This window comes from Pinus tabuliformis, chromosome X, assembly GCF_031772625.1.
Source record: "Pinus tabuliformis cultivar Carrire ecotype Pingquan chromosome X, CPIR1, whole genome shotgun sequence".
In the NCBI taxonomy this organism is placed as follows: domain Eukaryota; kingdom Viridiplantae; phylum Streptophyta; class Pinopsida; order Pinales; family Pinaceae; genus Pinus; species Pinus tabuliformis.
The window spans coordinates 377,408,126-377,420,944 of NC_142308.1; the positions used below are offsets into that span (position 1 = coordinate 377,408,126).

Here is a 12,819-nt window from a genome sequence, read left to right on the forward strand (position 1 = left end):
AGGAGAGGTTCCAGGGGATCCCTAACGTCGTTCCACAGAAGTCCACAACGTTCAGGTGCTCGGCAATCGAGTTTGCAGGCTTCTACAGGATGTCTGCAGGGGATCCTACAGAAAGCTCGGGATTTCTACAGGAAGTCTGCTAACTTCTACAGGATGTTCTGTGGTTGGAGTTTTGGGTGATGGAGGAGTGGAGGAGTTGTATGGGTGGATAGGTAGGATGGAGAGGGAGCTTATGATGGCTCAGGGACAGAGATATGAGATGAGGAAAGAGTGGGTACAGTTGGTTGGTGGATAGAAGGGTGGAAGCAATGAAAAGTCCAAAAAGATGGAGCTACGTGAACAGTAGAAGTGTTGGAAGGCAAACGAGCTGAACAGAGGTTGGGTAGGTGGCTTTAGGCGCGGTTGAGAAGAAGAAGAAGATAACAGAGTGATACTACGCAGTGTAAAGGGAACAAATCTGCACAAAACCGAGAATTCATCAACCTATCCTAACTGTGTTATTGAATCAACGAACAGCAATGTAAAATTCAGAGAAAAATCGTGCATGGAGTTGGAATGAAGAAGTACTGCTCAAGATCAGAATGCATGGATGGATCTACAATTGAAATGACTGTGTTGCAGCTTGAATGAGAGTATAAGACTGCGTTTTTTTGGTGGTTGGTACGGTCTACACCCCCAATCTCTAAACAGAGATGGCAGTGAGTGCACTGTCTACCTTTTCTTGGAGCTCTAATGAATGTTGATCCTCCTACTCTAATCTAAGCAACTAAAAGCACTTGAACTGTAAACTAATCCTACTCAATCACATGAAAGAAATCAAATCAGCAGACTGTAATTTCTAAATGCATGTCAAAACAGAGGAATAAAGGGCTGAAAGGAAAGATAAATAACAATACAAGGAAAAGGAGGTCTATTGTTCTCAGGTTGGGCCCTAACCTGAGAGCTATAGCTCCCTTAAAAACTTAGAATTGAATCCGAAGCTGCCTACCTTTATTGAATAATCATGAGTCTAACATCATGCCAAAACTGGCTTACAAAGAGCAAAAACCGAGCTGTAGCTCGTGCTTAGAAATTGCAACAATAGTTCAAAAGTTCAAAAAGCTCCTATCAAAGGCTACGGCCTTAATATTTATACATGATGAGGATCAAGCTGGCTTCCTCAATACGTGGAGCTTGGCTGTCCAACTGAAAGTTAAATTTCTGTTCCTGTAGAATCCGTTGGCTGCCTTTAAGCTCGGTGGGGAGAGCTGTTGGAGCTCAGAGTTAGGGTGGAGATCACGAGGGAGGTCATTTAAGGCTGTAGACAACCTCCCTATAAACCTGCAATGCCACCTTTGTTGTCTCCTTGTTTCCTTCTGCGTGGTCTTTGCTCCCTTTAATGCCAAAAAACCTGAAATCATCATGTATTAGCCACATAGATATAATGCCTGCCCTTCTTCCTACAAATAACACGAATATACCAAGAAATGAATGCATAAGTGATAAAAGATGAAGGGTTGAGCAAGGTAAGTAGGCCAAATGAGCCCAAATTGTTACCAAAAATTGGGGCTCATCAACATGCAATCACATGCAACCACACACTAAAAGTCAACTATCACTTGACTTGACTCAACACTCAAACACTCAATCACTCAATTAAGTGACTATATTTTTCGCTAACTCCACATGCGGGAGCAATTACGATTTCTAACAAGAAAATTGTCTTTTACTTCAAGAAGCAATACTTGGCATATGATGCAGTGAATATTGAAGACCAAGTAGAATTTGTCCATTTATTCCCTCGTATGGTCAACGAAGAAGTCATTGAGAGCATGGACAAACCCATCTTTGCAGATGAGCTGCAAGGAGTATTGAAAGAACTTGCTAAGGAAAAGACCCTGTGACCGAGTGGTTGGTCGGTTATTTTTCTTCGATCTGATGGCATCTGATTTCATTGAAATGGTGGAAGAGTCCAGACGTTAGGGCCATATCTTAGGTGCTATCAACACTACCTTTCTTGCTCTTATTCCAAAAAAATTTAATTCCTCTCATTTATGAGATTTTAGACCAATATCACTTTGTAATGTTGCATATAATTAATTGCTAATCGAGTTAAGCATATGTTGTCTGAGCATATTACTGTGGAAAATTTCGGTTTCCTTGGAGATAGAAGGATTCAAGATGCTATGGGGATAACCCAAGGATGCATACATTCCATAAAATCTTGCAAATTGAAAGCTTATTTGATGAAGATTGATCTTATCAAAGCATATTATAAGGTCGCTTGGGATGTTTTTAGGTTGATCCTTCATAGAATCATCTTCCCCTACAGGTATATTAATTAGATCATGGCTTGTGTCGTGACGACTAACTTAGTTGTTTTGAGAAATGGTATGCTAAAAGACTTTTTCTGGACTTTTAGAGGATTGAGGTAAGGTTGTGCACTCTCGCCATTTTTTTTCATTTTGGTCATGGATGCATTGAGTAAAGGATTAAAAGAAGCCAAGATGGTTGGAAGGATCACTAGATGCAGGGTTACATCAAATAGGCATCTCTTACACTTATTATTTGTTGATGACGTCTTATGTCTTGGAATGGCTAAGCTCTCTGAATGCTACATCTTTCACCAAGTCATTACCAAATTTGGGAATACCTCTGGTCTCATTTTAAACAAAGAAGAATCAGAACTCATTACAAATTGCATAAAGGAGGAGACTAGGAAGATTGCATACCTATTTGGGATTAGAACCAGGTCTCTACATGGTGGCTTCAAGTATTAAGGCTTTCACTTGAAGCCTTGCAACTGCAAGAAGTGGGACTGGTCCTAGATTATTGAGAAAATTCAAAAGAAATTGACCTTATGGGAAAACAAGTGGCTCACATTGGGTGGTAGGATGATTATGATCAAGGTTGTCCTTCAAGGCATCTCAGCCTATTGGATGCATCTATTTATTTTGTTAATGTCGGTCATCAACAAGATTGAATCAATTCTAGCAAAATTCTTCTGGGAAGGCTCTGGAAATAATTTGAAATTCCATCTATCAAAACTCTCTATAATTTTCAAACTAATGGAGGAAGGTGGCTGGGGAATTAAAGACACAAAGTACTTCAATATGGCTTTGGTAACTAATAATTTATGTATGGATTTCATGAGACCTGGAATTTGGCATGAAATCATAAGAGATAATTACCTTAATAACACAAATTTGGAATAGTGGGTCTTGGCAGAGGCGTCAGAGAAAAAGGGTGCCTCATTTATATGGCATAGTTTGATGAAATATAAGCCATGGTTGTGCGGTAATCTCAGATGGATGGTTGGTTGCGGTAACAAAATCTTAGTTGGATTAGATGCCATCATCAGGTTGGAGGGAGTACATATCTTATCTCTTCCCATTATTCAGTTCGTGCATGATTGTGGACTTTTCTCCCTTGCTCATATTGGTATCCCATAGAACACTAGTTTTTTCTCCTTTAGTTGGTCACACATTGTTAAGCTAGATATCCCACCAAACTTGGCTTTTGAATGGGATTCCTATCATTCTAATTTATGCCATGTAGGGATAGTCTTCATAGAGAAGGATGATAGACTTACTTGGGGAGGCTGCTCCAATGGAGGATTCATCTCTGCTAAGGAAATTTATTCATTGATTACTAAGGAAAAATGACAGGATCTCGGTACTAAATGGTTGGCCGGTATGTGGAGGTGGGAGGTTCCAGCAAAAATAAAATGTTTCATCTTCCTTGTGTTTAACAATCGAATCCTCACTTGGGCTAATTTAGTTAAGCGAGGATTCAATGGTACGGGGCTTTGTCCACTGTGTCAATCATCGACTGAGGAGGTGCTTCATCTATTTCTTAGTTTCCCTTTTTCAATCTTAACCTGGGAATATGTTTCTAATATTCTAAAGATCAATTCTATGGTGGATATATCTTCCATCGTTGCATACCTCCATCACTGGTCCTTCCAACATTGAGCATTCAAGGCACACTCATTATACATTTTTTAGGGTATATGGCGATGTAGGATTTTCTGCATTTTAGAGAATAAATCTCCAGACTTGATATCCATAGCTCTGAATATTGTGGCATACTTTTTGGAAATTGGCCCTTGGAGACCTATCAGTCGTATCCGTAGATGTTCATATAAGAACCTAGAGAATTTCTTCCGAGTCGACTTTTTTGATGTGCCTCTGTGAAAGGGGATTGTGGGTGTGGAGCCATAATCAGATTGAGTCCTTCTCTGGCCTATCACTTCTAATGATCAAGGGGATATGGCACAAATGTTAGAGCAGAGGTGTTGGCCTTATGGGGGGTGATTCAATGTGCTTCATGGCTTGTTGTAGAGCATATCCTAACTGTAGGCGACTCGAAGGTGGCCATTGATTGGGTCAAGGGCCATTCCCCGCTTTAAGTTCCACCTATTCTCCATTGGATGGAGCAAATTGGGTCCATGATGGCCTCTTTTTCTTCCATCTGCTTCTACCATATATTTTTAGGGCGCAGAATCACTTGGCAGACCATCTTTCTAATCGTGGAGCCTCTGTTAAGGAAGGGCATATTGTTTTGACTTTTTGGCCAAGGGCTCTATCATTAGCTCGAGGGCTTTTCCCTTTCAACGTAGGTTTTTTATGTCTCTTCCCCTGGGCGTATAATTTCTTGGAGTGATTATTCGTAGGTTCCATCTCTCGAATCTCAATATATTATGCAGGGCACTTTATGGTTAGATTTTTTGCATGGTAGTTTTGTTGGTTGTATTTCCTTTTTGTTACTATTTTGATATGTTTTTATGGTCCTACAAGAATTCTCTCAGCCAAATTTTCAAAGTATTTTGAGACAATGAGGGGCCAATGTTTCTTAATAGAAACTCGCATATGTAACTATATTTCGTAGTTACTATCTTTTGAAGAAGAAGAAGAAGAAATTATTTTAACATCCACGAGGCTAAAGATAGCCTATGGGACAGATTGCTTCTTCATCTGCTTGATTTATTCGACCCTTTTCTGTGAAGCTTCAAAATAAATTCTCCAAGCTTCTCGACAAGCCCCTCGCTAAATAGATTATCCCAAGAACTAGCTGCCAACATATTTGCATAACTTTCCCTGTTGTCTTTGAAGGCCTCACATTCTAAAATGAAATTTTTTTTTGTTTCCACTTTTCCGAAAGAACAAAAAATGCATACTCTTTCCTCCCACACTTCCTTTAATCAATTTTACACCGAAGACATGGTCTATATTGGAATTGGGCTTGAGGAATTTCAAAATTTTAAATTATGAATGGATAGGATTTGATAATCTACGAATATTCTTCGTCTAATACTGGATCCAACGAATAATATAGAAGGTATGTGAATCGTTTTCTAGTTTCTTTGATATTCTCTTATCTTAAATTTATTTAAAAATCATTCTTGAAACGTGGTTGGCATTATAATTTGTTAAAAAATTATGTATCAAACGTTGCTTTGGCACTTCAGATCTGCGTCATTTGGAGTGGCAATTGGGTGCATTTCCACACCACACCCATGTTGCATAATTACGACTATGATTTCTTATAGTTACTTAAAGGCATTGTTTGACATATTTAAAGACTTATAGTTATTGTTTATAAATTAGATTAAAATTAGGGTTTAGGTTCTATATTACTTTAATATTATTAATATTTAATTAATAATATTAATATTATAATGACATTAAATTTTTTCTAAGGTTAGTCATTTCCATCATCGTAAATTGAGGGAGGCCCTAGAAATTGAAAAAATACCCAATAATTTGAATAGAGATGATGGTTGGAATATTAGTAGAAGTTGGGTCCTTGTCTTGTCCTCCTAATTTTTTATTTTTTTTTGTAGGTATTGAAATCTTTTTTATTGTATTTGTTGTTGATTTATTCTTCATTAGAGTTTATTTTCTTGACCTTTCATGTTTTTTTATGTATTTTATCATCCTATTTGATCTTAACTCCTTTTAATATTTTTGTTATTTGTTTAATGGCCCTGAACCCCATATTTTATTGTTGACCCCATTTTCTTTATTGATTATTTTTTCTTTGGATATAATATATATATATATATAGATATAGATATATATATATATATATTGACTTGTGTATATTTTTGTTATGTTTTATTTATTTTTCCATTAATTATTTTCAGTTTATTTTATTTTATTTCGATTAATTATTTTATTTATCAAATCATCTTGTCTCGATTAGGATCTTCACTCGTTTTTATAATTTTTTACTCCCCTCCTTTAAAGTTTGACTTCGATTATTTATTTATTTATTTTAAAAACTCACTGTTTAATATAGGGGCTACTTATTAATATTTGTTTTTAATAAATTAATAAACTAATATCACAGTTTAAATATTATTGTTCAAAAATTAGTAATATTTGGTTTTAATAAATTAATTTAAATATTATTTTTCAAAAACTAGCCGTTTAATATAGCCGTTACATAAACTAATATCATTATTTAAATATTATTTTTCAAGAACTAGTGATATTTGGTTTTAATAAATTAATTTAAATATTATTTTTCAAAAACTATCCGTTGCTGTTATCTATTAATATTTTTAATAAATTAATGAAATAATATCCTTATTTAATTTTTTTTTCAAAAACTAGTTGTTTAATGTAGCCATTACATATTAATATTTTAATAAATTAATAAACTAATATCATTATTTAAATATTATTTTTCAAGGTTTTAATAAATTAATTTAAATATTATTTTTCAATAAGTAGTAATATTTGGTTTTAATAAATTAATTTGAATATTATTTTTCAAAAACTAGCCATTTAATATACCCGTTACCTATTAATATTTTTAATAAATTAATGAAATAATAAATATTAATAAATTAATGAAATAATATGATTATTTAAATATTTTTTTTTCAGAAACTAGCCGTTTAATATAACTGTTACTTAATAATATTTGTTTTTAATATATTAATAAATTATTATTATAAATTAAATATTATTGTTCAAATTGAAATTATGTCTCTACATTGCTCTATATTTAAGCCTTTGCCATGGTCTACCTCTTTATCTGGTCCTGATGATGAACCACACTTGTTGGTTTGAAACACGTAGGCCAAAAAATTCTCTCATGTGAATTCTACCAAAAGACTTTTTTTAATTCATAATGGATCACAGAAGCTTGAATACAGAGACATTAACATTTTTAATATAAATAATATTAATATTAATATTAATAAATAATGAAAAATCATGTTGATTGGCCTTATTTTCAAAAAGTGATTGGCATATAAATGATGGAAAATGGGGCCTTTGACATATATCAACCACATTTATTAATGTGTTTGTGCTAGTCATAATGACATTGTTAATAGAGGTCTTTATCATTGCTATGCAAATAAAAGTGAGTAAGAAGTATTATATTTTTTTGGGATAAATATAGTATTGTTTTTTTTTTTTAAATATATAGAAATATGCTACATATTTTAGGTTAGTGTTTTATTAAAAAGAATAGACCAAAGCGGAAAGTGTACTCACAGCATAGAAGCATAGCATAGTATAATATTAAAAAAAGCTAAAAAGACTATACATGCGCTGAAAAATGGGTTGGATTGGCCATTACAATAAACTATAAAATTAAAATGTAAAATAAATCAAAACATAGCATAAGAGTAAGCAGAAATATCAGAGTATATGATTGCACCCTGAAATGGGGTCCTCATTGTTGCTAGAGGTGTTTCCTACCGAAAGAGGAATACCAAGTTGTTGTTTAATGAGATAGAGGTGCTAGTCTCCCAGTTGTTGTTTAATGTGATAAAGGTGCTAGTCTAAGTCTCTCCTATAACACCGCAAATGCTCCAGTAAGTGTAAGATGTTTACTTCGATGCTCGAGGAATATGTTAATGATGTACATGTACCATTTGCATATGTCCAACAACCAACACCAAATCTACCAGTTCAGCAAAAACTTTTATGTCCAAAACCTTTATGCCCAGAAGGTGTTGTATAGGCGAGCGCCCAGTTAGCTCCTCCGGGATGGGCCTCGGTGTGAGCTTTGATATTATAACCAATCTATTTCATATCTTCAAAGTGACTTTATCCACAAACTTGAGGTGATGGATAGAATATGTTTAAAAATCATGTAGATTGCAAAGGTTGCGATATTATGATCTGTCACTTCCGCGTTCCAAACCACATTATCACGCCTCCATGTTTTTCGGCGTCTGGTAATGACAGCGATGGCATGGCGTCCATCGTTGGCCTCCCCTTCCATGTCAGATCATCCTGCTCTGTCACGCCACCTTTGGAGACGGGATCCTCTTAATCTTCACGATATCGTGAGCGTGCATCGCAGCCGTTGAAATAACATCGGAGGCTCGTTCAATACAGGAAAGTTGACATTATAAGAACGGCAAGTTTTCCGAGCAGCGGGGCATTTCGGAGTCTGACCTCCGACGGCTGCCGACCGTCGTAACCGGAAAGAAGGAGAAGAGCCGACTGCAGTGTGGGGAGGCGGAGGCGGCGAGTGCGCGGTATGCCTCGAGCCACTGCGGTTCGGTGACAGGTTCCGCGTGATCGCATTATGCAGCCATACCTTCCATTTACTCTACGCGGATGGGTGGCTCTCATAGCATTCCCTCTTGGCCCCCATAGCGCCACAGCGCCGCTTGTGAGAGCGAGGAGAAGCATGAGTAGTAGGCTGAACCTCTTTTCCCATAGCGCCACTTGTGAGAGCGAGGAAGTGGAGGCCAGTGATGAAGATGAGCAGAGTAGTCAAGGCTGAATACGGATAGGCTATTTCTTTAACAATTCCTAATTTCTTTCTTTGCTTAACAGAGTCTAATTTGATTTCTCCATACGTGACTGTTTTTTTTAAGTTTTACAATGTAAATTGACTTCTAGTTGAAACTTTTTTCGAATTTACAGTGAAAATTCAATTTAGCCATGAGTGAATTTTTTTTATTCTCGTGTGTATAGTTAAACTATTTTGAGCATAGTTTAAAATAAATTTGTCTATATTTAAATGAGTTTAGGTTAGCTTTTTTTGTTTTTGTTTTTTAGGCTAATTATCAGAAATCAATTTTCATAAAATGTGATATATTTTTTTCAGATTTTATTGCTTGACATATTTATAGTGTTAGTATCTTTTTTTTACAGCAATTGTAGGTGAATTTTGTTGTTTTCTATGTGTGATTTTGTTTTTCATAAAATTATTTTATTGGAGTGCATTTTGTTCCATAGAGAGTCCAGTAGTTGAAAGTGAATAGACAAAAAAAAAAAAGAGAGTTAGTACATTATAGCACCTCATAGGCCTCACTTCTTTGTAGTTGCATCCATTTTCCATTCATAAAAAAATAGCATAGTAGCTTCTCTTTCCAATTGGGATGGGTTTACCAAGTTATATCTTGTGTTAATTTGTGGTTTGTGAGTTTTATCTCATTGTTCTATGTTTTTTAAGGTACACCATACCAATTATCAAGTGATTTAAGGGGTTGAGAGCAGCTTATCCTAGATAGACTATTCCATGCTAGTACTTCTTCCTAAAGGAGAAGGTTTTCCTCCCAATAACTAAAACAAATATTATATGTAATTTTCCAAGGATTAGGGGAAGAGGGAGAATGGGCTACCCAAGCCTTCCATATTATTACTAGGCAACGATAGGGAGTCTTCAATACTTTCAAGTTGTTTCTCTACTGGTGTTAATGTGAAGTAATTTATTGTTGTTTCCTCCTACTAATCATGCTTCAAAGGTGACACTAATTGAAACTCTTTGTTCTCCTTGAGAAACTGGATATTTTGCTTGAGAGGAAGGATGCAATCTTTTTCTAGATGACCATACTAGTGGTAGTGCCCACATTTAAAGGGGATCACTTCATAATCCAAGGCCTAATATAATTTGGAAGATAGCATCTTTATCATGATAGAATCCATTAGGCTTTTTTATTGTCATTGATCCACCAAGATGTGAGTGATTACCACCTCTCATGACCTCTTGTAAGAGTTTTCTAGTTCATAAAAAATTCTAAACAATTTTCTATTTCTCTAAAAATATCATCTAACAAAATAATTATAAGTAAGTTGGTGAATCAATCCCATATAAGAACATATTCCATATGTGTACACTTTGCATCAAATTTACTTTCCAATTCTTCAAGGATAATGCTTGGCATCCCTAATTCCACAAAGAGAAAAGAATTTTGTTGACATCTTCACCTATCCTCATAATATAGACAAGCCCTCCTTTGACCAAAATCATGCTACACTCTTCCATATTCATGATCTCATGTGGTTTAATTTCCTCTAGTAAGTCTAAATTTATGACATAAACCTTCTTTTTAACACATTTTCTATACTTTTTACATTCCTCAAACTTCTCGATCATATCCATTCGTATGTGCAGACCATGGCTTTACCAAATGAGACTCTAGTCATAAAATCCCCATATGAAATTCTACAAAAGAAAGTGAAATCATCAAAACCCCTCTTTGATAATTAATTCCAAGGGCAATGACAAATAATTACTTGAAATTATATCTAAAGGTTTGGTGCCTTTTACTCCGGAATGGATATAAGTGAGGTGAATGATGTGGTTTGTTTATATCTTCACTAAGAGAAAAACACAAAGGCATCCTCTAGAAACCTTGGATTAAGTGAACCCTATTATGCCTTCCTACTATGTTGATTACCTTCTTGCTATGTTGATTACCCAATGGATTAGAATTGAGGAACTTAACCTTGTCACTTCAATTATAAAAGGATGAGGCTTTGTTAAATCTCAAATTATAAACCACAAGATGGCTCTTCTTGCAACATCTAATCTCTATATTGCTTGAGTTGATGAGGTGTGAGATTAATTTTGTAGTACAACATCTTTGATAGGTAGCAGATCTAATGATCTTTAAAGAATTAGTTTAAATAATCAACCACTTTTGTTTTCATAAATCCGACTCACCAACTTATTTGATTTATATATAGTAACTAGAACTTGTGGCAAAATCATAAAACTCTAACCACAATGCTATCTATCAAGATAATCTCATCTTTTAATATTCATTTATATTCATTAAAAAATAATAGAAATAAATTATTATATATTTTTAAAAATAAAATATTTTTATTTGAAAATTTTAGAAAGGTAAAAGTAAGAACACATCTAATAAGTTTAAAGTCATGGGAGAGTTTGACATTACAGATATATGAATTGAATTTAGTGAAATTTTATATTTTGATTTATTAATATTAAAAAAATAATAATATATTTTAAATTGGTTCAAAAATATAGAAATAAAAATTTAAATATCTTATTATTTAATGTAATAAATTGTTATTTAAAAAAGAGAGGAAAAAGGCTAAGTTAAATGTCAAGGTAGGGTCTCCCTTCCTATAAAGGATTCAATGGCATTATAGATACATGAATTGAGTTAAACCGTTAAAAGGTGATTCAATGACATAATAAAAGGTGGATCCTATTACGAAATTTATTTTACAGAATAACGCATTGGCATTCAAAATGGTGTGCAAGTTGAGATATTTTATTTTAATTAGCAAAGGGCAAAATTGATAACAACATAAATCAACTTGAGATCTCACATCATTCTTTGAGAGCAACTATCATAGCCGTGCACGCAAGCTCTTTTGAAGGAATCCACAATATAAAATAATAGTTAATGGGTTGAGATTATCCACTCGGGAGATTTTATTCTCAAAATGTTGAAGTGGTGTCAATTTTTAAATCAAAAGTCTGCTTTTGGTGTGAAATTGTCCAATTTACGGTCAAAAAATTGATAAGGTTCTTGTTGGGAGGTTTGAAATGATAAGATGGTAAATGGGGTTAAGCCATAATTCCAAGCCGTATGACCATTTTTGCATGGCAATATCAGCGATGGCATGGCGCCCATCGTTTGTCTGTTTGGACTTGTAGAAATAACAATGATTTAAAGGCTTGCTTGCCTCCCCTCCCATGTCAGATCTTGCTGCTCTGTGATTCCTGCTTTAGAGATGGGATATTCTTGATCTACAGAATATCGTCTGGTTTTGAGGATTAGTTTTTATAATCAGCCTGCAATTAGATTAGAGAGAGAATGATTTTAGCCATTGTGGTGTCCCTGTTGCTGTTCTGCGCTGGTATGGCCATGCTGGTGGCGTTCTATCTCTGTCTTGTCTCCTATTTGTCTCTGCATCAGAGGCGTGGACAGCGACAGTTTGAGGAGAACAGGAAGGTTCCCAAGCAACAGGGCCTTTCGGAGGCTGACCTCCAGCGTTTGCCCACACTCGAATGCCTGAAAGAAGAAGAGCGGACTCCGCAGAGCGAGTGCGCGGTATGCCTCGAGCCACTCCAGATTGGTGACTGGTGCCGCGTGATTCCAGCATGTGCCCACGCCTTCCATGTGCATTGCGCCGATGCGTGGCTCTCAAAGCGCTCCGTTTGTCCCATGTGCAGGACGAGCGCCGCTTACGAGAGCGGGGAAAAGAATGGTGTGAATGTTTGCGCGCCTGCGGCTGCGTAGGCGGGATCACGATCAAGAATTGGGGCATCTCCCTCAGCCTCATGCTGAGGGTGTCGTTGTCGAAATGCCGATAACCCTAACGCCTAGAGACTGTTGAGGACGCTTTGGTTGCCGTATCGGAGAAGTTTTTGGGTTAGAATCTGGGTGAAATAATTTGAAGAAGTTTTTGGGTTAGAATTGGGTAAAATAATTTCCAGAAATTTTGTAGCAGTAGTGTTTGAATTATGTTTTTATAATGAAAATGGATCTAATACCATAAAAAAATTTGGAGCATCTAGAATTTTTAAGTTTAATCACTGTATTTACAAAAATAATTGTCAAATTTTACAAAATACTATCTTTCCATGATTTTCAGG

General features: G+C 35.4%; 1 protein-coding gene across 1 annotated transcript; it reads left to right on the forward strand.

The window, feature by feature from the left end:
* The first annotated feature begins 12,082 nt into the window (after nt 1-12,082).
* On the forward strand, nt 12,083-12,463 carry LOC149140086 (E3 ubiquitin-protein ligase ATL23-like). Its single transcript, XM_089450892.1, has one exon. It carries the CDS (start codon nt 12,083-12,085, stop codon nt 12,461-12,463), a length of 381 nt encoding a protein of 126 aa, XP_089307018.1.
* The last annotated feature ends 356 nt before the right edge of the window (nt 12,464-12,819 follow it).